Source organism: Macaca nemestrina, chromosome 18 (genome assembly GCF_043159975.1).
Source record: "Macaca nemestrina isolate mMacNem1 chromosome 18, mMacNem.hap1, whole genome shotgun sequence".
NCBI lineage: Eukaryota > Metazoa > Chordata > Mammalia > Primates > Cercopithecidae > Macaca > Macaca nemestrina.
Window position 1 is genome coordinate 3,821,327 of NC_092142.1, and position 25,174 is coordinate 3,846,500.

General features: G+C 50.8%; 1 protein-coding gene across 4 annotated transcripts in view; it reads left to right on the forward strand.

Annotated features, from left to right (window-relative positions):
• Positions 1–25,174, forward strand: part of LOC139355295 (N-alpha-acetyltransferase 60, NatF catalytic subunit) — a 40,322-nt gene that overhangs the window by 10,393 nt on the left and 4,755 nt on the right. For 2 of the 4 annotated variants that reach the window (XM_071084014.1, XM_071084015.1), the window contains 2 exons: positions 20,403–20,518; positions 24,455–24,584. In XM_071084014.1, the coding sequence (XP_070940115.1) occupies positions 20,409–20,518; positions 24,455–24,584 (240 nt within the window). In that variant the 5' untranslated portion in view covers positions 20,403–20,408. Of the gene's footprint in view, positions 1–2,226; positions 2,366–20,402; positions 20,519–24,454; positions 24,585–25,174 lie in introns of those variants that run through there. The other 2 variants (XM_011717656.2, XM_024788526.2) reach the window with 2 other exon arrangements.

A 25,174-nucleotide genomic window follows, 5' to 3' on the forward strand; every position in this document is an offset into this window, starting at 1 on the left:
CCTTAGAACCAGAGGGAGAAGGAGCAGACAGACTCTCATAAATAGGGGGTTCTGGTGAAACAACTTCTGCAAGAGATTCAATTATAGCAAAACTTTCTGGAACCAAAAAGCTTAAAAAAAAAAAAAAAAAGAAACTCAGAAGTTTAATAGATAAACTGAAGGAGAGAATGGTCAGCACAAATGGAGTAGCCTGTTAGATCGAGTGGAAGAAACACTCAAACGTAGCAAAAAGAGAAAGGAGAGAGAGAGAGGAACCAGGAAAGCAAAGAGATGGAGGACCAATCGGCCCTAAAGTCGGTGGTGATCAGCCCATTCCTGAGCCATCCCTGTGACCCGTAGATGCCCCTCTGCTTGACTTGCTTAGGCAGGGGTCCTCTGAACTCATCACTGAGCCAAGGGAGAATGGGATGACCTTAATGGGTTAGAACACTTAGGGAACACACCGGAACAAGGGGTAGAGTCGGTGCTACAAACACACAGAGAAAGGGTGGAATTTTTTTAGGGTACAAATACCCTTGAATATCTCCTGTAGTAACACATGGTGCCTAACTGAATGAACTGTTGTGAAGATAAAGAGATCTTACATAACATGTTTAACACAATGCCTCACACATAAGCTGTGGAGAAATAGTTATTTTCTCATTTGTGTTTTAAAAGAGTATTTTTTTCTTTTCTGAGACAGAGCATCGCTCTGTCACCCAGGCTGGAGTGCAGTGGTGCAATCTCGGCTCACTGCAACCGCAGCCTCGTGGATTCAAGCCATTCTCATGTCTCAGACTCCCGAATAGCTAGGATTACAGGCATGTACCACCATGCTCAGCTAATTTTTATTTTATTTTATTTTATTATTTTTAGTAGAGACAGGGTTTCACCATGTTGGCCAGGCTGGTCTGCTGGTCTCGAACTCTTGACCTCAAGTGATCCACCCACGTCAGCCTCCCAAAGTGCTGGGATTACAGGCGTGAGCCACTGCGCCCGGCACCGAGTGTTTGGTTTTTTTGTTTTGTTTTGTTTTGTTTTGAGATGGAGTCTTGCTCTGTCCCAGGCTGGAGTGCAGTGGCGCGATCTTGGCTCACTGCAACCTCCATCTCCTGAGTTCAAGCGATTCCCCCACCTCAGCCTCTGGAGTAGCTGGGATTACAGGCACGCACCACCATGCGCAGCTAATTTTTGTATTTTTAGTAGCGACGGGGTTTCACCGTGTTGGCCAGGATGGTCTTGATCTCTTGACCTCATGATCCACCCGCCTTGGCCTCCCAAAGTGCTGGGATTACAGGCTTGAGCCACGATGCCCAGCCAAGACTCCAATCTTATAACCAGTTCTCTTCAAATTGGATTCTGGAAGGCTTGGAGTTGAAATATACAGCCCAGGCTGGTCGTGGTGGCTCACGTCAGTAATCCCAGTATTTTAGGAGGCCCAGGCGGGCACAACACTTGAGGCAAGGGGTTCAAGACCAGCCTGGGCAACATAATGACATTCCCATCCCTACAAAAAAAAAAAAAAAAAACTTTTTTAATTAGCCAGGCATGATGGTTCACACCTGTAGTCTCAGCTACTTAGGAGACTAAGGTGGAGGCCAGGAGTTCAAGGTTGCAGTGAGCTGAGATTGCGCCCCAGCCTGGGAGACAGAGCGAGACCCTGTCTCATCAACAAAAACTTTGCGTTAGATCTTGCATTATAGAACCCCTGCAACCGGAGAGCAGCTGAGGTTGCCTTTTTTACGCAGGGACAGCCCTAAACTGCCTTCCGTCAGAATCGGACGGCTGAGATGTCAGTGTCGTCGCGGGGTGGTGCTGCCCGCTGGCCCAGGGTGGTCGGCCGGGAGCCAGCCTCGTGCACCTGCTTTCGGTTTGCCAGGCGCGGCGCTGCAGGCCCTCGCAAGCTTCGGATGCGCCTGCCAGGGCCTGTGCTGGGGGTCACTTGGAAGCCGCGTGACCCCGGCCCGGAAACCGCGCCACCGGCGTCCGCACACGTTAGGCCGATGGACCCAGGGGTCTGGCCGGCCATGTCTCGGCGACCCCCCGGAGCGCGGGACAGGGAAGGAGCCGGCCCTCGCCAGTGCCCCGCAGACGGCATCCTGGGGCTGGCTTCGCACGGGGCCTGCCCGCTCCCAAGATGGCGGCGGCGGCGGCCTCACGGGGCGGGGCCACGTGGGGGCGGTGGCCAATGGGCTTCCGGGGCTGCGCTGCCGGCCGGGAGCGGGAGGCGGAAGTGCCGCGGGCTGCAGCCTGCATCCCGGCTGCGGCCCCTGCCGGTTACATAACTCGTTGCGGGCTCCGCGCGGCCCCACTTCCCGGCTCCCTGCGCCTCCAGGATGCGCTGAGCCCTACGAAACCCTCAGCGGCCGCCGGCTCCCCCCACGAGGTGAGGTGGCGGGGGTCGGCCGTCGGGGCTCGGACCTGCGGCGGGGCGCCGAAGGGGGCGGGGTAGGCGGGGAGGCCGCGCTGGGGTCAAGGGGGCCAGCGTCCCCCGGGAACGAGCGCGCCCACACCGTCGGCGCACAGCCCGCCCGGGAGCCGGTTTCGAGGACGGCGGCGGGGAGTGGACGCTGGCCAGGGACGAGGGGTGAGGAGGTCGCGGCTCTCGATGCTGGGTGGGAGTCGGGCCTTCTGCCTGGGGGTTGCGTCAGTGCCGGACCCCGAGACGAGTGGTCGTGACAATTTGCAACTAGAGGGTGGCCCTCATGGGTACCCTGTGGGGTCTCGAGCGAGGTGAAGAGCCAGGCCATTTCAGTCGGTCAGCGATTTGCGCCTTCGACCCGCTCCCGCCTGGCCTGATCCGGGCCTGTTTTGGTACTTGTTGCACCGATTGGAGTTATTTGCGACTTGTTTGCCCTCCTCTGAACTCCTGAAAGCCAGGAGCTCCGTCTAGGTCTCCCCCTAGTCTTACTCTCCCAGCTTTCTGTGTTCAAATTCTTTACGGAACGTAAAGGAACTGGCCTTTTACAGACCGGCCCTATAGAATCCACACCCCGGTGTCCGACTTTCTTCCCCAGATTGGGTACTTCCCAGGGTGTAGAGGGAATCTGTAGCTTTTGTGGTTTGTCCTGCTGGAAAAATCTGGGGGGAAGTGGTGGGCCTTCTCTGGACGACCACCCCACAAATCTGTGTGCCCAAGCGGAGACAGGACCCAGGGTCTGGACATCAGGCAAGGGGTACTCTGCAGTAAACGTGGACATTGCCCGTTTTGTGGGTGTGTTTTTACTCTGCCAAGTCGTTGAGCCGTACACTTTTGTGTCACTCATTTGTCTTGAAAGAAAAGGTTAACAGCCCAGCAGAGTAGTTTGCTTTGGTATCTGGTAGGTATCCGGTAGTTAATCCGAGTGCCAGAACCAGAGAGAACATTGCCGTTTACAGATGTTTGCCTTTTACCAGGTCACTGAAGGCATAAAACCCCTAGTTAATGCTTAACTGAGTGCACCATGAAAGTCACGTGACTCCAAAGGTCATCTCTAGAAATGCGGCAGTCCGTGTAGCCCTGTGATGTAGAAATTCTGATATATGGGTCAGTGTTCACAGGCAGGGAGTGGGGGGTCTTCAACATCATTGAATTAAAAAGGATCTGATGCAAAAACAAATAAATACACACATATCAGTGAACTGCTTTAAGCTCGGTTAGAGAAGATGACCTTAAAGACCAGAAGAAACTCAAGGGAGACTGCAATGTGAGTCCCAGTTATCTTTCCAAACACACAGGTTCATCACAGCATTGAAGGCTGGTCTTCATCTCCCTTCTTGTAGGATTTTCTACAGTAATGTGCAGAGTTGCCCTTGGAGAATGGGGCAGGCATGATTGGGCTGTGTTTTGCTGGAGTTTCATCTCACTGAGCTTGCAGACGCCCTGGGTTTCTGTGACAATGGTTTAAACTGAAAGTAGCAAAGTCAAGGCATGGTCTGGTGTCAGCAGGCCAGAATAAAACACACAGACAACTTTTTACAAGGTCTGTGTACGTCCTATCTTTAGCCTCTCCTGGTTGTAACTTGAAGTGACTTTGTCGCCCTGTTTGTTTTGACCAGGCCCACTCTGGGACAGTATGGAGAGTATCTTTAGATGTGACTTGTCTGGGTTGCTTAGCAACGGCATGCTTCTGACTAGAATGGAAGAAAGTTCCTGGGCGTGAGGAGATTTAAGGGATAAAAGATACACCTAAAAGGAGACCAGGAGGGGTCGTGCCCTGTCATTGCTAACTGGGTGCTTGTAACTGGAGACTGGGTGTACCTGTTAGCAGCGGTGGTTAGACCAGGTGGACACAGAATCCAGAATGGTCGCATTGCAGCCACGGGGAACCGACAGATGCAGAAAAGAGTCTTCTCTGAGTTAGGGCAGTGCATGGCTTTGCTTGCTTCCCTGCCCTCTGAGTTAGGGCAATGCATGGCCTTGCTCTGCTGAAATAGCCCGGAAGTCCCTTGTGCTTGGTGACAGCTCTCACCTGAATAGAAAGCTGGCTGCTTATCAGACACTGTTTCCTTAAATGGCAGCTCCTCCACATCTGCGTCATCTCCATTATCTCCCCTATCCATCTCTTTCTGGAAGGAATCCACAAAGCCCTCATGGCTTTTTGTTTGTTTTTGTGTTTTGTTGTTGTTGTTTGGAGACAGATTATCATTCCAGCCCAGGCTGGAATGCAGTGGCGCAATCTTGGCTACTGCAACCTCCACCTCCCGAGCTCAAGCGATTCTCCTGCCTCAGCCTCCTGAGTAGCTGGGATTGCAGGCATATGCCACCACACCTAGCTAATTTTTTTGTATTTTTGGTGGAGACGGGGTTTTGCCATGTTGGCCAGGCTGGTCTTGAAATCCTGACCTCAGGTGATCCGCTGCCTCAACCTCCCAAAGTTCTGGGATTACAGGCATGAGAGCCACCGCATCCAGCCTGCCCTCATGGCTTTTACACCTCTTTTCCTGGTTTGCAGAAAGCAAGGCTGGGGTGTGGACCCTGCATCGAAGCAGGTTCTGCTTATGTCCATGTGAAGTGCTTTCAAGTAAAATGCTGATCTGCAAAAAGATGCTGGAAGTCCTGGGTCTCTTTCTGGCTAAATTTAAATGCCGAATTTGATTCAGCAGATAGTTGTGAGTGCCTTGAAGTGCAAAGGATGATCCAGGGTCAGGACTCCTTCCCTACATATCATTATTTTGATATGTATGTATGTACATATGTTTAGAGACGGAGTCTTGCTATGTTGCCCAGGCTGGTCTCAAATTCCTGGCCTCAAGCCATCCTCCAACCTCAGCTTCCTCAGTCATTGGGGTTACAGGAGTGAGACAGTTTGCCAGGCTCTGTATCATTCTTTTTAGCATGACCTCTGATAGGAGGCTGGCAGGACAGTTCAGGGCTTATCTGAAGCCCACACGTCTTACACTGCTGATTAAAGAGAGACGTGTGTTTGAAAACCAAACGGGCGTGTAATGGGATTAACATTCTGCTGTGAACACTAAGGCGTTTGCATAGTGCTTGTGGGAGTGATAGGAAGGGAGTCTGAACTGGGGTAGCCCGGGCATTCTGCAGGAAGTGGTTTGGGGTCGTTGTCAACAGTGAATGGTGCTTAATGGAGCCAGAGTGCCCCACTCCGGAGGTGGGCAGAGAGGTGCCAGTCACCCCAAAGTGGCCACAGGTCTAAGCTGAGATGGTCAGATAGAGGGAAGCAAACAAGGGCCACTCCCTAGTCCCCCCTTGTCAGTAACTTGGACGGGATTCTCAGCCAGGGAGAAGCCATCACGAGGACTGGCTGTGAGTGCGACGGCTTAGAGATGTTCCAGTGTCTCTTCAAGTTATGAGTGAAATTATTATCCATTTTGCCCTAAAATGGACTCTTAAACCCCCATACACTTAGAATAGCATGTATTTTGTGCTTTGAAGCCAGAAATAAACATTCTAAACGCAGAATTAAAGTTGCAATGAAGAGGAGGTGGTTGTGGACAGACATGCAGAACAAATGTTTGAGAAATATTCCCTTTGCTTCCACAGAAAGACAAAGGTATTTTCTCATCTTTGACAAACCATGTTAAAAAAATATTCTTGCGCCGGGCGCGGTGGCTCACGCCTGTAATCCCAGCACTTTGGGAGGCCGAGACGGGCGGATCACGAGGTCAGGAGATCGAGACCATCCTGGCTAACACGGTGAAACCCCGTCTCTACTAAAAAATACAAAAAACTAGCCGGGCGAGGCGGCGGGCGCCTGTAGTCCCAGCTACTCGGGAGGCTGAGGCAGGAGAATGGCGTGAACCCGGGAGGCGGAGCTTGCAGTGAGCCGAGATCCGGCCACTGCACCCCAGCCTGGGTGACAGAGCGAGACTCCGTCTCAAAAAAAAAAAAATATTCTTGGCCAGGTACAGGGGCTCAGTACTTTGGGAGGCCAAGTGGATGGATCACTTGAGCTCACAAGTTCGAGAGCAGCCTGGGCGACGTACCAAAACTCCATCTCTAAAAAAATACAGAAATCAAAGGCGTGGTGGTGCACACCTGTCATCTCAGCTGCTTGGGAAGCTAAGGTGGGAGAATGGCTTGAACCCGGGAGGTGGAGGTTGCAGTGAGTTGAGATGGTGCCACTGCACTCCAGCCTGAGTGATAGAGCCAGACCTTATATACCCGCCCCAAAAAAAACCTTTCAGTGTTTTTTGTGGTGTAGTTATTGTTATTAAAAAGCAGACAGTGTTTCTCTTTTTTTGTTTAGTGTATTCCTGAAATAGGGTCGATTTGGCCAGCAAAGTATTGACATTGGGACCCATCTTGAAAATACCTACTGAAGAAAGCAATTTCATTTTATAAAATAGTAGGTGGGTAATTTTCCCTTAGGTACCAAAAAGGGTTCTTTTCTGGAAAATGTTAATGCAACAATATTTCCCTCATTCCCTTGGCGTTCACGGGTGTTCTATTGAATGCTTTTCCAAACTTACTTCTTTCTAGAAGATAGCTCGTTCTGACTCCTGTTGTAAACTGTTCAGAGATTATTCTTTCTAGAGTCTGTTACATTCAGAATGTCTTGCTAGTCTGCCACTTGCTGCCCTTCTCTTTCTACTTAGTTTCAGATTACTTTGCATCTCCTGTGGCCTCCCATTTTTAACCTTTTCATTGATGTGTATACACACAGAAAAGTGCACTGCTTGACGAGTTGACATGGCGTGAACATAACCTGTACACCCGCAACGCCAGAAGACACATGGGCCCCTTACTAGGCAAGCCCTTCTCCTATTAAGAAAGGCTTTTTCTTGTTGGAAGCACAAGAAACCACTAGTAGTAATTATACTAGGGATGGGGTGCATGCAGGATTCTGAATTTTTGCTTTGTGTTGCACATGAATTCTTACTTTACTATGAACATGGGTTACTTTGACAAATTTAAAGGCTTGAAAGGACTCCCCTTTCTCAAGAAAAGGAAAATGCATTTTTTATATATATTTTTTGAAATGGTTGTCTTAAAATTTCTAAATATTTTTTAAAATTAGATTTTATATAGCCACGCAAATTGTTCTTCAGTGGTTACGTAGGAATACTTTAAAGTATTTTTGCAAGGCTGCTTGGCCTCCCTGTCCACAACCTCCTCTTTGTTTCTTTGCGACTTTGACTCTGTGTTTAGAACATTTATTTCCGGGATGAGTGCATAAAATGCCATGTTACTCCAAGGCACAGAGTTTCAGAGTCAACGCTGAGTCTATTTTAGGGCAAAATGGGTAATTCTACTCATAATTTGAAAACACACTATTAAATACACAAGTTGTTGCTAACTAAAAACAGCCTGTGAGGTTATTTTAATACAAAATTGCAAGCTGAGCCTGGGCACAGTGGCTCACACCTATAATCCTAGCACTTTGGGAGGCCGAGGTGGGTGGATTTCTTGAACTCAGGAGTTGCAGACCAGCCTGGCCAACATGGTGAAACCCCGTCTCTACAAAAAATACAAAAATTACCCAGGTGTAGTAACTCAGTGTCTGTACTGTCAGCTACTTGGGGGGCTGAGGTAGGAGGATTACTTGAGCCCAGGAGGTGGAGGTTGCAGTGAGCCAAGATCATGCCACTGCACTCCAGCCTGAGCGACAGAGTGAGACCCTGTTTTTTTTTTTTTTGTAAATGCAAGCTGGCCCGGATGCGGTGGCTGGGACCTGTAATCCCAGCTACTTGGGAGGCTGAGGTGGGAGGATCCTTTGAGCCTAGAGTTGGAGACCAGCCTGGACAACATAGGGAGACCCAGTCTCTATTTAAAAAAAAAAAAAAAAAAAAAAAAAAGAAATTCAACCTAGACTTGGTGGCATGTGCCTGTAATCCTAGCTCTTTGGGAGGCTGAGGTTGAAGGATCCCTTGAACCCTGAAGTTCAAGACCAGCTGGGGCAACATAATGAGATCCTGTGTCTTAGAAAAAAAAATCCATATGTATGTTCATAATTTTCACATACAACATCTTCACTTTTTTCTGATAATAAAAATAACCCAAGGTTATTGCAAAAAAAGATCCAATAATACAGAAACAATTGATACAGAATGGAACCGTCTGCCGCAATTGCTGAGGCAGATTCAGGCAGAAATTTAGGTTACTTTTATTTTATTTTATTTATTTTTCTTTTTTTTGCGACAGAGTCTCACTCTGTCGCCCAGGCTGGAGTGCAGTGGTGAAGTCTCGGCTCACTGCAACCTCCACCTGGGTTCAAACGATTCTCCTGCCTCAGCCTCCCAAGTAGCTGGGATTACAGCCACCATGCCTGGCTAATTTTTGCATTTTTAGTAGAGATGGGGTTTTACCATGTTGGCCAGGCTAGTCTCGAACTCCTGACCTCAAGTGATCTGCTGGCCTCGGCCTCCCAGAGTGCTGGGATTACAAGCACGAGCCACCATGCCTGACTAATTTTTGTATTTTTTAGTAGAGATAGGGTTTCACCATATTGGCCAGGCTGGTCTCAAACTCCTGAGCTCAAGTGATCCACCCACCTCAGCCTCCCAAAGTGCTGGGGTTACAGGCGTGAGCCACCACGCCCAGCTAGATTACTTTTTTTTTTTTTTTTTGAGACGGAGTCTCACTCTGTCGCCCAGGCTGGAGTGCAGTGGCCGGATCTCAGCTCACTGCAAGCTCCGCCTCCCGGGTTTATGCCATTCTGCTGCCTCAGCCTCCCGAGTAGCTGGGACTACAGGCGCCCGCCACCTCGCCCGGCTAGTTTTTTGTATTTTTTAGTAGAGACGGGGTTTCACCGTGTTAGCCAGGATGGTCTTGATCTTGTGACCTCGTGATCCGCCCGTCTGGGCCTCCCAAAGTGCTGGGATTACAGGCTTGAACCACCGCACCCGGCCTAGATTAATTTTAAAATATCATTTTAGTCATAAAAGTTAGACTCAGTCAGATGATAGTTCATACCAATACCAAATTTGACCAACTTTTATATTTGATAGTTACTTGATTCCAGAGGATCTTAAGTGCAAACCCAGAGAAGCAGAGAGTAAAAAGCAAAAAGGCAACAAAACCTAGCAGATGGTGATGGAAAGTGAAGAAGCCAGGGAGGGGCAAGCGGGCATAGAAGGTGCTCTGAAACCCGACCCTCTCTTGCTGGGTTTTTTCCTTTTAAACCGAGGAGCTGCCATGTCCATCTCGCCCGCTGCTTCCTAGGCAGTACAGAGGGTTTCCTGTAGCCATAAGTTCTGTGTCCGAGAACAGACAAGTTCTTGGTTGAGTCTTAGACAGGGTCCATTCTTGGGTGTTAGTCAAGAATGCTATTCAAGTAAATACGTTTTACTATCATTTGATTCCCATCTGCCCCCAAACCTAGTATTATTTACAGGTAGTTTTGTTGTTGTTTTGTTTTTAAACCAAACAGGTTGACTGACTCACTCAGTCTGAGTTAGGAAGTATATTCCAGGCACAACCTCTCAGGCAGTTGCCTGCCAAGATCCCAGCTGAAAGCATCACTGGGACAAAGGTGCTGCTCTGGCAGCCACCCTGTTGGCTCCATCCAGCCCACACCTCAATTGTCTCGAGCTGCTCTTTCAGTGGGAATGTGAGATCTGGGAGCAGACGCTCATCTGCACCCCCATTTTCTATTCCAGAAAAAGGAAACTTGTCCGAAGCAAGAGGGAGGCAGCCACGGGGTCCCGTCTTGGCACCACATCTGGTCCCCTGTTTAGCGTTCTCTCCTTCTCTTGGGTCATGTTCTTGTCTCTGTTCTTCATCATCCCCTCTTCGTCCTTGTCATCTCCGCTTCTGACACTGACCCAGTGGGGCCACAAAAGGTGAGCGCCCTTCCTACTGCCCTCCCCGCCGGCCACAATCCAGCCCTGGCCTAAGAGCAGGGAAGGTGCTGTCCCCCAGGCTGCAGACGGAGGTTAGTACAGCAACCACAGACGGCTTGTGTGTCTTGGGTGCAGTTTCCAGGAGGATGCAGAGGGATGGATCCCTGCCTTCTTCCGTGTGACCCCTGTGGTGGGGGAGCATCCCTGCTCAGCCCGGGGGTGGCTCTTTTCGTGTTTGCCATGAGATTCCTCTAGCAAAAGCAGTGGGTTTTGTGAGTATTTAGGTAATGGTGCCAGAAAGCACCACTACACCCTGGTACGTCCCCGCCATGTAATCAAAGAGTCTGACTGTGCCCACTGCAGAGACCCCAATACCCAGGATAGGGCCTGAATTTTCAATGCAATTTCGATAAATTAACGACTGAATGGATTCTCAGTTTGAAACGTAAGGCGTGACAGAACGTTCCACCCAGGGAAGATTGAGTCGGACCCGGGACCTTACCAGAACACCTGTGGCTGTTGCTGTTGTTAACTGAGGTGTAATTAACATGCAGCCAAATGCATAGCTTCACCCGGCAGATCCATGCATTTTGACAACTGCGAAACGAGACGTAGCACATCGCCATCGCGCTTCTCAGCTCCCCCTTCAGCACTCTGGGTGCCAGCACCAGCGATTTGTTTGGCCAGTTCCATAGTGTCGTAAACACAGAATCCTCCAGTGTCACTCGTCTGCCCTTGAAGAGACGTGCATCGAGTTGTATGCGACCACTCTGCGGGCTCCCCTCGGCACATGATGGTCTTCAGAGAGAGGCTGTTTGGAAATAGAGTGGTGGGTGTTTGCTTCTTGTCACCCGGTAAATGATTCATTCTCCTGCTACTCTGACGCTTTGGAAGAAGCCCGGGCTGCTGAGGAGATGGCTTGCTCTCCTGTGGGCAGCGGCTCGTTTGAGAAACAAGCCATGCGCAGTGTCAGCTGCTGACATCCTCCACGTTTAGCTCTTGAGCCCATTTCACTGATGTGCAAGACAGTGGCCTATATCTGTCACTGGTGTGTTTTTCCTTTTCTCCCCTGCTCCACCCCAAAGACCAGGAGCATGGAGTTCATGAGCGTTGGATTTTTCAAGCTAGTAAACCTTGCAGCTGCCAGTGGTGGTTAATTCTTGTGGTGTGGACAAGCACATGCTAATCTCCCTTGAGCTTCTCTTGAGCAGAAGCCTGGTGTGCTAACGAGCAGAACTGGGGTGGTGCTTTGAGAGGAAAAGGGGGAAGGTGGCCTGAGAGGGAGATCTACTGAGATGCAAGCTGCTTGGAGTTTGGGGCGAGGATTCCTGGAGGGCCTCTGGATTTTGCAGAGGGGCAGCTGTTGGTGCACCTTCACCAGCGTGCTAGGGCAGAAAGTGGGGTGAGTGAGGAATAAGTGTTTGAAGAGCAGAGTAAAGCAGAAAGGTGGCAGTAGGTGTTGAGCTGTGAGTGGTTCCATAGCCTGGAAAGGAGGTGGCAGGGAGGCCTGCCCAAGATGGGTGCCTGCAGGGTGCGGACAGCCTGTCAGAGGGGAGTTTGTGCAAAAGAGGAGATTGAAAATGTCAGACAGTGGGTGCTAGGGCCTGAGAGAAAGGGCCTGAGGAGCCAGACCAGGGGTTGGGGGCGGCCTTTAGAAGCAGCATCTCATGCAGCCTTCCCAGCGACCCTGAGGGAGGTGGGAGAATCTTCAGGCTACAGCTGAGAAGCTGAAGCATGTGGCGGGAGAGCCGTCTCAGAACACCTGAGATCCCTGCAGGGTCTGGGAGCATGTTGGGGTCTCGGAGTGCAGGTAGGGACTGGCAGGGCGGAGCTGTGAGCGAGAAGGAAGAGAAGGGAGGGCAGGGCAGCATGGCCATGGCGAGCTGAACCCTGGGAGTCTGCTCCTGAAGTCGTGGGCAGAGGCCAGGGCACCTCTCAAGCCATTAAGAGAGTGGCCTTTCCAAGCGCAGTGTGACTCGTTGGTCTTGAAGCAGTGCCATCGAAGGAGGAGGAGGCCCCCGTGGACTTGGGGCGTTAGGACAGGGACTGCCAAGGGGAGAGGGCACTGGGAAACAGGGTTGTTTTTGGCTTTCTTACCTGGGGTGCAAGTGGAGCACCCTGTGGGCATCATGAGGGTGTCAGGAAACCCTTCTGGTAACTGAAACGCAGTCCATTCTGTGTTCCCCAGATTCTGAATTTTCAGCACCTGACAGTGGCAGGGGAGGGCAGACACACCTGTGGGTGCTGGAGACACCTTGGCGGCCCTTACTCTGGTTTCACACCGTAGCCCCCTGTGGGCTGAGCACATGGGCTCCTGGGCAGTTGTTACCGATGGAACGTATCCAGGTTCTTGGCATCTTGAACAAAGAATTGGACAAAACAGCACAAACAAAGCAAGAAAAGGATGAAGCAACAAAAGCAGAGATTTATTGAAATCTAAAGTACACTCTATAGGGTGGGAGCAGGCCCTGGTTACAGAATTTTCTGGGGTTTAAATACCCTCTAGAGGTTTCCCGTTGGTTATTTGGTGCATGGCCTATGTAAATGAAAGTGACCTGTGATCAGTCTGATTGGTTGAGGAAAGCAGCCAACCAGAGGCTGAAGTGAAAAAACAAAGTTACACTCCTATGCAAATACAGACTTGACCGGAGACCAGCTTGATTGGTTGCAGGAAGAGACCAATCAGAGGTACTTTCAGTTATTTATCTGCCTCCTCGAAAAGCAGGGAGTGTGAAGGGAGTAGTCTCTGGTCCTTTTGTTACTCGGAGATGGAAAGTTGGGGTTTTTCTTTGGATTTAGTTCTAAGAAGTCAGCATGAATTGGCCTTAGGTTCCCTGCCTCCAGATCCTATTCTCCTGCCTCGCAGTGATGTTGGTCAGGGGCTCAGCTTGGCTCTGCCAGTCCAGACACCAGCCCCTTCCAGCTACTGCCAGTCCTCGGAGGAAAGCAGTCTCAGGACAGCATCCAAAGAGTCATTTCCATGTAAAAGAAAGATGAGGTCTGCAGGCAGCTCAGGAGCAGGGAGTTGGGGGAAGCAGAGAAGGCATGAGGGCTGAGGCACAAGCACGGCTTTTGTTTGGGTTGAGCAGGATCAGTGCCTCCCTCCTTGCATTGTGTCGCTCACCACCTCCCGAAGGCGGAGAACTGTGATGCAGACGCAGGAGGCCAGCCGGGGGAGATTTCTCAGTGCAGGCATGAGCCTTTGAAACTCCAGATTCTAACTTAAAAATTCAAGAGAGTGGCATAATTTATAATCCTTTGGGTATATACCCAGTAATGGGATGGCTGGGTCCTGCTATAAAGACACATGCACACGTATGTTTATTGCAGCACTATTCACAATAGCAAAGACTTGGAATCAACCCAAATGTCCATCAGTGACAGATTGGATTAAGAAAATGTGGCACATATACACCATGGAATACTATGCAGCCATCAAAAAGGATGAGTTTGTGTCCTTTGTAGGGACATGGATGCAGCTGGAAACCATCATTCTTAGCAAACTATCACAAGAACAGAAAACCAAACACCGCATGTTCTCACTCATAGGTGGGAACTGAACAATGAGATCACTTGGACTCAGGAAGGGGAACATCATACACAGGGGCCTATCATGGGGAGGGGGGAGGGGGGAGGGATTGCATTGGGAGTTATACCTGATGTAAATGACGAGTTGATGGGTGCAGCTCACCAACATGGCACAAGTATACATATGTAACAAACCTGCATGTTATGCACATGTACCCTACAACTTAAAGTATAATAATAATAAATAAATTTAAAAAATAAATAAATAAATAAATAAATAAATAAAATTCAAGAGAGTGGCCGGGCTCAGTGGCTCATGCCTGTAATCCCAGCACTTTGGGAGGCCAAGGCAGGTGGATCACGAGGTTAGGAGATCGAGACCATCCTGGCTAATATTGGCCTGAGAAGGCCAACAACCTTGTCTCCACTAAAAATACAAAAATTAGCTGAGGTGGCACATGCCTGTAATCCCAGCTACTTGGGAGGCTGAGGCATGAGAATCACTTAAACCCAGGAGGCAGAAGTTGCAGTGAGCCAAGCAGCCTGGGCAAGAGAGCCAGACTCCGTCTCAAAAAAAAAAAAAAAAAAATTCAAGAGAGCTTCCCATTCTCCCATGCAGTACTTCCCTGTTTGTTGTAGTAGAGACGCGTCCTGTGCCTTTTTAGGAACATGTTCTGAAAGATGGCTTGGGCAACTGCAACTTTAGTGCTCCTATCCCCCCAGCACTGCCTGAGTACTCATCCTGTTTGGAGGGCTCAGAGCAGAGAGCACCTGCCTGGTGGGGCCTCTCTTTTGACCCTGCCTTGCTGCCCCGCACAGCACTGCCCGAGTACCCATCCTGTTTGGAGAGCAGAGAGCACCTGCCTGGTGGGGCTTCACTCTGGCTTCACCCTGCTGCTCCCTGTTCTCAGCACTCTTGTCCCTGTGTCCTCCGGGTGGCCTGCAGACAATGGAAGATGAGTTCTTAGTAGAAGGTTCTAGGTGGGCACATGGGGGGAGACAGGAAAGCTGTGGGAAGAGGGAGCAACGGCAGGACAGGGGCAGTGGGGATGGGGGGCCGCTGGCCCTGCCTTTGGATCATCTCTGACTTGATCAGCATGAACCCCTAGCTCTAGAGAGAGGCTGATGGGCCAGGGCACATGTCGGTCCCCCTCACTGCCTCCACAGCAGTGGACCTACGGCTGCCCTCTTTGACCCCATCTCTTCCTTTCATGGGCACACAGGCGACCTGAGTCTCTCTTTCATGCACCTTCCTGCCTCTTCTCCTCTGCCCGTCAGTTGGGCTGAGACACATGAGGTGCTGTGATGAGTGCTGCATTTGGTCCTGACTTAAGTGTGATGTGTTTCGATTTTTAAATCAAGGAGTCTAAAGAACTGGCCTCCAGAAACACAGAAGCACTTTTAGTAGGGATTTGAGAATCCGCAGATCATTGTATATCTTGGAGCCCAGTGTTTTTCTTGAAAGTCAAACTGGAAACAAATGAGAATACTGGGGGAAATGTGCAGTCCCAGGACATGAGAAATGCAAGCTCATTATGAATCTGTCTTTAGTACCAAGCCACAATACAGAGATTTGTGAAAATCTTCAAAAATCAATTTGACTGAAGCTTAAGATATCCACGTACAATGCACTGCACCGGTTTTCAGTGTACAGTTCAGTGAGCTTTGATGTCTGTGTAGCCACCACCACCACAATCAAGATCTGGAACGTTGGCCGGGCTCAGTGGCTCACGCCTGTAATCCCAGCACTTTGGGAGGCCGAGGCGGGCGGATCACAAGGTCAAGAGATCGAGACCATCCTGTCCAACACAGTGAAACCCCGTCTCTACTAAAAATACAAAAATTAGCCAGGCATGGTGGTGGGCGCCTGTAGTCCCAGCTACTCTGGAGGCTGAGGCAGGAGAATGGCGTGAACCCGGGAGGCGGAGCTTGCAGTGAGCCGAGATTGTGCCACTCCACTCCAGCCTGGGCGACAGAGCGAGATTCCCTCCGTCTCAAAAGACAAAAAAAAATTTTTTTAAAGATCTGGAACATTTTCATCCCCTCAGGAAGTCATCCCTGCCCCAGGCAACCAGGGAGGTCAAGGCCTTGTCAACCCACTTCCTGGACCCAGCTCTCAGGCAGGTCTGTCTGTGGCCTCCAGACCTGGGCTGGTTTCACAGGTTGCATGTGCTCGTCCTGCCCTGTCCAGTGAGAGCTGAGCAGGTGTTTTTTTCAGAGCCAGCTGGCCCCACAGGAGCTCAGAAACCTGGGCGGCTGGGCCTATGGGCTCTGGAGCTCTGCCCAGGGTGGCCAGGTAGGCGACCTTTTCCCCGTGCTGGTTCCTGTAGCAAGGAGGAGGCCATGTGCTGTGGCCCTTGTGTCAGGAGCTGTCTCTGGAAAGGCTGAATTGAGGAACCGGCCTCGGCCTCTGCCTTCGATTTTGTAGGGTTAGTGGCTTTGTCTCAGAGGTTCAAAGTGTGGGTAAGTGGTTTCTGGATTTGCCGGTTTTCTTAGCCCTGAGGGGAAAAGGGGCGGGAGCCTGCCCTCAGCTGGCTTCCTAAAAACACAGTACCTGTGCTTGAGTTATACACCCACCCGGTGTCCTGTCGCGTTTTGAGACCTCAGTGGAGTGTGCAGGCCCTGAGTAGTATCCCCCCACTGACAGTGAACCAGGTGCTTTCCCCCTGCAGTTCCAGTGTGTGTCAGTGCCAGCCATGTGCCCAGGACCCACTGTTCCCAGGGATACAGGGTCCCGCAGCCCATGGAGGCAGCTGCGGCACACAGCGCTGCTTTCCAGAGCTCTCGGTGTAGACACCAGAGGCCTTTCATTCAGTCACCTGGAAAACCCACAATCCACATTGGAAACCCAGTCTTTCTGGAATGAGAAATTTGGGCGTTTTGTTTTTGTTTTTGTTTTTTTATGATTTTTTCTTTTGTTTGTTTGTTTTGTTTGTTTTTTGAGACAGAATCTCACTCTGTCACCCAGGCTGGAGTGCAGTGGCACGATCTTGGCTCACTACAACCTTTGCCGCCCAAGTTCAAGCAATTCTACCATCTCAGCCTCCCAAGTAGCTGGGATTACAGGTACCTGCCACTGTGCCCAGCTAATTTTTTTGTATTTTTAGTAGAGATAGGGTTTCACCATCTTGGCCAGGCTAGTCTTGAACTCCTGACCTTGTGATCGGCCTGCCTCAGCCTCCCAAAGTGCTGGGATTACAGGCATGAGCCACCACACCCGGTCCTGGTTGGTTTTAATTAAGAACATTTTCAAAGATCCACGTGGCATACCCGTCATCCAGCTCTAACGCTCATTAATATTTTGCCACTTTTTTGCTCCAACTAAAACTAAATTCTGGAACATTCTGTCATTTTGCCTCTGCATATTCCACTGTGCATCTGTTAATATAAAATACGGACTTTTTATACATAACCACAAGGCTTTTCTCACACCTGACAAGATTAACACCTTCATCTATTCTTTTAGAGGTTTTGTTTCTTTGTGTGTTTTTTGTCATCTGTTTTGTTTTGTTTCGTTTAGTTTCATTTTTGAGTCAGAGTCTCACTCCGTCACCCAGGCTGGAATGCAGTGATGCCATCTCAGCTCACTGCAACCTCCGCCTCCCGGGTTCAAGTGATTTTTGAACCTCAGCCTCCTGAGTGGCTGGGATGACAGGTGCACCACCACGCCCAGCTAATGTTTATAGTTTTAGTAGAGATGGGGTGTGTTAGTCCATTTTCATGCTGCTGATAAAGACATAGCTGAGACTGGGTAATTTATAAAGGAACTAGGTTTAATGGACTCACAGTTGTACGTGGCTGGGGAGGCCTCACGATCATGGTGGACGGTGCAAGGCACGTCTTACATGGTGGTGGCAAGAGAGAATGAGAGCCAAGCAGAAAGGGAAACCCCTTATCAAACCATCAGATCTCGTGGGACTTACCACTACAAGAACAGTATGGGCGAAACTGCTCCCATGATTCAGTTATCTCCCACCGGGGCCCTCCCACAACACATGGGAATTTGGGGAGCTACAATTCAAGATGAGATTTGGGGAGAGACACAGCCAAACCATGTCATAGTGTTTCACCGTGTTGGCCAGGCTGTTCTCAAATTCCCTCAAGCAATCCACCTGCCTGGACCTCCCAAAGTGCTAGGATTACAGGTGTGAGCCACCACGCCTGGCCCCAGATTTTTTTTTTTTTTTTTTTTGAAATGGAGTCTTGCACTGTTGCCTAGGCTGGAGTGCAGTGGCACAATCTTGACTCACTGCAACCTCCGCCTCCTGGGTTCAAGTGATTCTTCCACCCCAGCCTCCTGAGTAGCCAGGATTATAGGCACCTGCCATCATGCCTGGCTAATATTTGTATTTTTGTAGAGATGGGGTTTTATCATGTTGGCCAGGCTGGTCTTGAACTACTGACCTCGGGGGATCTGCCCGCCTTGGCCTCCCACAGTGCTGGGATTACAGGCATGAGCCACTGCGCCTGGCCTATTTTTAAAGGGTCTGGAGTCAACAGTGCATGGATCCAGAACCGTGGGAACAAAGGGGTGGGCACAAGGGCGGGGTGGGGGTGTGAGTTTAAAGAGGCTTCTCCCTATAAAGCTGAGCATGAACTACTTGGCACGCCTGACGTTGAACCAGGAGCTGAGAACCACACAAGTTAGGAGTCAGAGCAGAGCTGCTCAGGACATCAGTGTTGGCCCTGTCCCAGATCAAGGGTATACCCCTGGAAGTGACTGGACCGGGCCAAGTATCAGCTAGTAGTGGGTGCTCAAGGCTGGTGTAGAGGGGCACCGCCTCCCTGCCAGCACTGTCCTGACACTTGGACCCCATCAGCTCGTTCCAGCACCGAACCACCCTGGGGAGGGGCCTGGCCATCTCCACTCCACAGAGAAGGCTCCAGGAATCTGATTAGCTAAGGCTGAGCCAGCAGAGACACCAGATTCGGCTTCTAAATTTTTCCCCTTGTCAGGAAGGGGAAGGTTGTGCAGAAGCCTGGACAGTGGACAGCCGTGGGCACTTCCCACCCATGGCAGCAGGAGGGCGGGAGCCCAGAGAGGCTGGGCTCGTCCCGCCAGTGGAGTGGGCACTGCCAGATAAAGACTAGGCCTTTCCTGGGCAGTGAGTGAGTCCTGGGAGCCCAGCGGCTCTGCCTTCACACCTTGCACCTGCCCCCAGCCGCTTTGACCTGCAGATTTCACAGGCTTTCCTGATTCTTCTTTGACTCAGTCATTTCTGTTGGTGATTCCAAAATGGTGACTTTCTAATTCCGTCATCATTTCTACTTTTATTAGCCGGCATTCTTGTGTAAAAAAGAACTTTTCCTCAACCCTGAGATGAACTACACAATTCCTCCTAAAAAGGAAGGATGAATGCAGCATCTTTTCCCATTTATTTATGGGTTTATTTATTTATCTTTAGAGACAGGGTCTTGCTATGTTGCCCAGGCTGGTCTCAAACTCCTGGGCTCAGGCGATCCTCCCACCTCAGCCTTCCAAAGTGCTGGGATGACAGACATGAGCCACCACGCCCAGTCTTCCATCCTTTCCTTTTTTCTTTTTTTTTTTTTTTTTTTTTTTTTTTTTGAGACGGAGTCTCACTCTGTTGCCCAGGCTGGAGTTCAGTGGCGCAATCTTGGCTCACTGCAGCCTCCACATCCCGGGTTCAAGCAATTCTCCTGCTTCAGCCTCCACAGTAACTGGGATTACAGTTGCCCGCCACCAAACCTGGTTAATTTTTGTATTTTTAGTAGAGACAGGGTTTTGCCATGTTGGCCAGGCTGGTCCTGAACTCCTGACCTCAGGCAGTCCACCCACCTTAGCCTACCAAAGTGCTGCAATTACAGGCGTGAGCCACCACACCAGGCCCCATCCTTTCCTTTTAATGACCGGTTTACAACTTAAAGAACTAAGGCTTCTGTTTTTCCCCTTCTCAGTGCCGCCGGCCAGCCTTCCTCCCTCCATTCCTCTCTTCCTTTCTGTAACTTCCTTGTTAAATAAAACAAGGGGGGCTTCTTCTCCAGCCCCTGGATTGGATGCACTTTCCTGATTTAAAAGAGTCCTTGGCCACTCGTGACCCCCGACTTGAACTGTGGTATCCCCCGAAGTCTCTTTCTTTCCGCCCAGGAGTGTTTGCTTGCTGGGTGGGGAGGAGAAATTGGGTGTGACCTGCTCAGCACAGACCCACACCCTGGTAATAAAGCCGCGCCACTTCCCCTGCAAATCCAGCCGCTCACTGCCCCGGCTGCCAGGCTGCTTTGAAGGGGGACGAGGCATGGGGGCTGCTGAACCCACAACTGTCATTGGCAGCCAACGGCTGGGGTTGAGAGAAGTCAGGCTGGCTGGGGCCACTGACCCTCTGACGGACCACTGTCCTAAGATGTGAGACCAGTTCAGATGGGGGGAGAGGAGAGACAGGCTGGCCAGGGCTTCCCCCAGCTGGGGCTAAGCAGCGAGGGGGCTGGCTCCCCATCCTGTCTGCCCTCCTGGGCCCGGGTCTCCTCAGCAGAGGAGGGTGACTGCAACGCCTGGTGCAAGGGCGGTTGTGAGGGGCAGAGGCCTCTGAGTGCTGGCCGAGGAGCGTCCATCCGTGGGACATGCTCCATGCTCTTGTGTCTCGCCTACCTCACAAGCAGAGCATGAGGAGGACCAGGCTCTGAGGTGACGCCCCCACCCTTCCCCACAGGTGTGAATGACAGAGGTGGTGCCATCCAGCGCGCTCAGCGAGGTCAGCCTGCGCCTCCTCTGCCACGATGACATAGACACTGTGAAGCACCTGTGTGGCGACTGGTTCCCCATCGAGTAAGTGGAGTGGATTGCAGGGTTGGGGAGAGCCCACGAGCCTCAGGTGCAGAAGCTGGGTGGCGGGGGTGGGGGCCTCTTGGACCTTTAGGGCCATGCTGCAAAGGCGGGAATGGCCTGGAGGGGCCACGAGGTCCCAGGTCACCCAGCTCATCCAGGGACCCCTGTTCCTGGGCTCTTTCCACCTCTCAGGGTGTGCAGAGTTCCCCAGAAGGGCTCTGTGAGAAATTTCAGTTACAGAGCTATCGGGTGTGGTACTATTTATAATTCAGAAAATGTAGAAGCCACCCAAGTATCTTAACAGCAAGGAGTTGGTTACATGCATTAGAGTAATTAAGAATATGTGCATATAAAAGTGCAATATTATTCATTCAGCCGGAAAAAAAAAAAAAAACCTGTCAAAGAGGTATATTTTTTGATGGAGAAATATTTTTTACAAGATGTTAAAGGAGCCTATAATCCCAGCACTTTGGGAGGCCGAGGTGGGAGGATCACCTGAGGTCGGGAGTTCAAGACCAGCCCGACCAACATGGAGAAACCCCGTCTCTACTAAAAATACAAAATTAGCCGGGTGTGGAGGTGCATGCCTGTAACCCCAGCTACTTGGGAGCCTGAGGCAGGAGAATCGCTTGAACCTGGGAGGCGGAGGTTGCAGTGAGCTGAGTTCACGCCATTGCATTCCAGCCTGGGCAACAAGAGCAATATTCCGTCTCAGAAAAAAAAAGCTATTAAAAGAAAAAAGGCAGACTAGAAAACAGTATGTACCATGATCCTATTTTTATTTGAAAACATGTACAAGATAAAATTTTACAATGATAGGTATGAACTCGGGGGGGGGGGGTAGTGAAAAAAATTTTACAAGGGGGTATGTACCATTAATAGTGTTTCAGTAGTTTGAGGTAGGTAGATTAATATTAGGCCCTATGATTGTTTTTTCTGGTCTGTCTTGCCTACATTATATGCACATACAGCTTTTTTGATGAAAAAAGTTGACACAAAGTTTGAAAATGGAAAATAGGCCGGGCGCGGTGGCTCACGCCTGTAATCCCAGCACTTTGGGAGGCCGAGACGGGTGGATCACGAGGTCAGGAGATCGAGACCATCCTGGCTAACACGGTGAAACCCCATCTCTACTAAAAAATACGAAAAACTAGCCGGGCGAGGTGGCGGGCGCCTGTAGTCCCAGCTACTCCGGAGGCTGAGGCAGGAGAATGGCGTGAACCCGGGAGGCGGAGCTTGCAGTGAGCCAAGATCCGGCCACTGCACTCCAGCCTGGGCGACAGAGCGAGACTCCGTCTCAAAAAAAAAAAGAAAATGGAAAATAAACAAGATCTTGCCAGCCATCAGCATTTCCTTGAGTGTTCACCTCAGACTGACTGAACCTCATGCTCTTGGCAGGGCGGTGGCGGGGACCCCTGTGCATCTCTATGGAGGGGGAACTGTCTCTGTGGAGGGGGGAACTGTCACAGTCCAGGTGACGTGGGCCGACGGTGGCAACATGAGTTAAAAAATTGTTCTTGGTTGGGTGCAGTGGCTCATGCCTATAATCCCGCAGTTTGGGAGGCCGAGGCAGGCAGATCAGGAGTTCGAGACCAGCCTGGTCTCGATGAAACCTCATCTCTATTAAAAATACAAAAATTGGGCTGGGTGTGGTGGCTCACGCCTGTAATCCCCGCACTTTGGGAGGCCAAGGCGAGTGGATCACGAGGTCAGGAGTTCAAGACCAGCCTGTCCAAGATGGTGAAACCCTGTCTCTACTAAAAATACAAAAACATTAGCTGGGCATGGTGCAGGCACCTGTAATCCCAGCTACTCAGGAGGCAGAGGCAGGAGAATCGCTTGAACCCGGGTGGCAGAGGTTGCAGTGAGCCGAGATTGCGCCACTGCACCCCAGCCTGAGTGACAGTGAGACTCTGTCTCAAAAAAAAAAAACAAAGGCCGGGGGCGGTGGCTCAAGCCTGTAATCCCAGTACTTTGGGAGGCCGAGACGGGTGGATCACGAGGTCAGGAGATCGAGACCATCCTGGCTAACACGGTGAAACCCCGACTCTACTAAAAAATACAAAAAACTAGCCGGGCGAGGTGGCGGGCGCCTGTAGTTCCATCTACTCGGGAGGCTGAGGCAGGAGAATGGCGTAAACCCGGGAGGCGGAGCTTGCAGTGAGTTGAGATCCGGCCACTGTACTCCAGCCTGGGCAACAGAGCGAGACTCCGTCTCAAAAAAAAAAAAAAAAAATTAGCTGGGCGTGGTGGCACGTGCCTGTAATCCCACCTACCCAGAAGGCTGAGGAAGGAGAATCACTTGAACCCGCAAGGCAGAGGTTGCACAGTGAGCTGAAAGTACAACACTGAACTCCAGCCTGGGTGACAGTGAGACTCCATCTGAAAAAAAAACCAAAATTAAAAAAGTGTTCTTCAGCCTAGCAGTTTCACTGCTGGAAACTAATCTAGAGAAATAAAAGCTGTGGTGAGTGCATAGATCAGACTCTGCCTATGGCTGCCTGAGAGCCACTGGAGACATGCTGGACTGTGGACTTCGGCCATGTGAGCCACTCAGCCTGCCTGTCTCTCCTGCAGTCCTCGTGAGCCTAAGGCCTCAGGTTCCCAAGACTGTGACATGAACCGGGCCATGAGGCGGGAAAACTAAACCTACACACCCGTGAAACTCCACATGCCTCTGCCCTCCTGACCTTGTCTCTCTGAGGATGGATTCGCCTGTTAATGACTATGTCCTGGGCCTTTATGCCCACTGTTCTTTTTTCCCTGCTCCTCTCAGTGGGGTCTTGGCCTCATTCTTGGTGAGCAGTCGTTGGCAGCCTCAGCCTCACATTCCCCTTAAGGGCAGGTTCCTCCCTGTCCGGGGAGGCATTGTAAACTCAGACACCTGTCAGCTGTGAACCCGGCTCTTCCTCAAATCACTCACTCCCCTAGTCTTCAGTGTCCAGAAGTCTCACAGATTCTCATAGGCACTCATCCAGTGTCCCAGGGTGACAAAGGCCCTAAAATCTTCACTCACCTGGTGGAAGAACAGGGCCCTGCTGGTCACCCTCCATGAGTTGCTTACATGGAGACAATTTCATGTCAGATGAAACTATTTTTCCTGGGCCGGGCGCAACGGCTCACACCTGTAATCCCAGTACTTTGGGAGGCCAAGACGGGCAGATCACATGAGGTCGGGAGTTTGAGACCAGCCTGACCAACGTGGAAAAAACCCATCTCTACTAAAAAAAATACAAAATTAGCCAGGCGTGGTGGCACATGCCTGTAATCCCAGCTACTCGGGAGGCTGAAGCAGGAGAATCGCCTGAACCCAGGAGGCAGCGGTTACGGTGGGCTGAGATCACGCCATTGCACTCCAGCCTGGGCAACAAAAGCAAAACTCTGTCTCAAAAAAAATAATAATAATAATAATTTCCCGTCAGAGATCCCCAGTCCTGTCTAGACAGATTACTGCTTTAAGAAGGTGGCTGTTCGGCCGGGCGCGGTGGCTCAAGCCTGTAATCCCAGCACTTTGGGAGGCCGAGACGGGCGGATCACGAGGTCAGGAGGTCGAGACCATCCTGGTTAACACGGTGAAACCCCGTCTCTACTAAAAAATACAAAAAACTAGCCGGCCGAGGTGGCGGACGCCTGTAGTCCCAGCTACTCGGGAGGCGGAGGCAGGAGAATGGCGTGAACCCGGGAGGCGGAGCTTGCAGTGAGCTGAGATCCGGCCACTGCACTCCAGCCTGGGCGACAGCGCGAGACTCCGTCTCAAAAAAAAAAAAAAAAAAAAAAGAAGGTGGCTGTGACAGTTAGGTAGAGACTAAGTGATGGGTCAGCCTTAGAGCAGCGGGCGGAAGTGGCCCAGAGCTCCCTGTGGTTCTCATGTATAGAGCACGACCTTAGTTGGACTTGACCTATGGCAGGTTCACCCGAGTATGTTCTCTTTGTCAGGTACCCAGACTCATGGTATCGTGATATCACATCCAACAAGAAGTTCTTTTCCCTTGCTGCGACCTACAGAGGTGCCATTGTGGGAATGATAGTAGCTGAAATTAAAAACAGGACCAAAATACATAAAGAGGTACGTACGTGTATGCGGGGATGACTTGGCAATCATTGTCACTGGACAGCCCCAGGGGGCTTGCGATGGAATCCTGCCACCTGCTCCACAGCTGTTGTCCAAGGAGCCTTTGGCCTGAGGAATCCAAGTGTCCAATGGCACTCGTCCCCGGCTGGCGCTTTTCTGTGTGTGTGTGTGATTTCGTGGCACATGGGCCTCCAGTCATGCCCAGCAGCAGGCTTCATAACCACTGTCGTTCTGAAGCAGGAATGAGCACAGATGATGCATTGAGAATCTGCAGTTATAACGTGATATGAAAATATCCCTGATTTGTGTTGGCGGCGGTGTCATAGAAACCGCTAAGACTGCTTCAGCTTGTTGAAGGAAATGCTAGTTACAGTTAGAGGTCGGGGAAAGTACAGAGATAATTTGGCATCCGTGGACCCACCTCAGTCCCGCTCCAGGCTAGCAAACCCCACTCTCAATGTAAACAGTAAGGCCATGGCCGCGTTGTTCCAAATGGTTGACTTTGGTCAAGATTCTGCATGATAATGTTGGTCATCCCAGCATCTGAGATAATGTTTACCACCCAAGGATTTAGCCAAGGACGG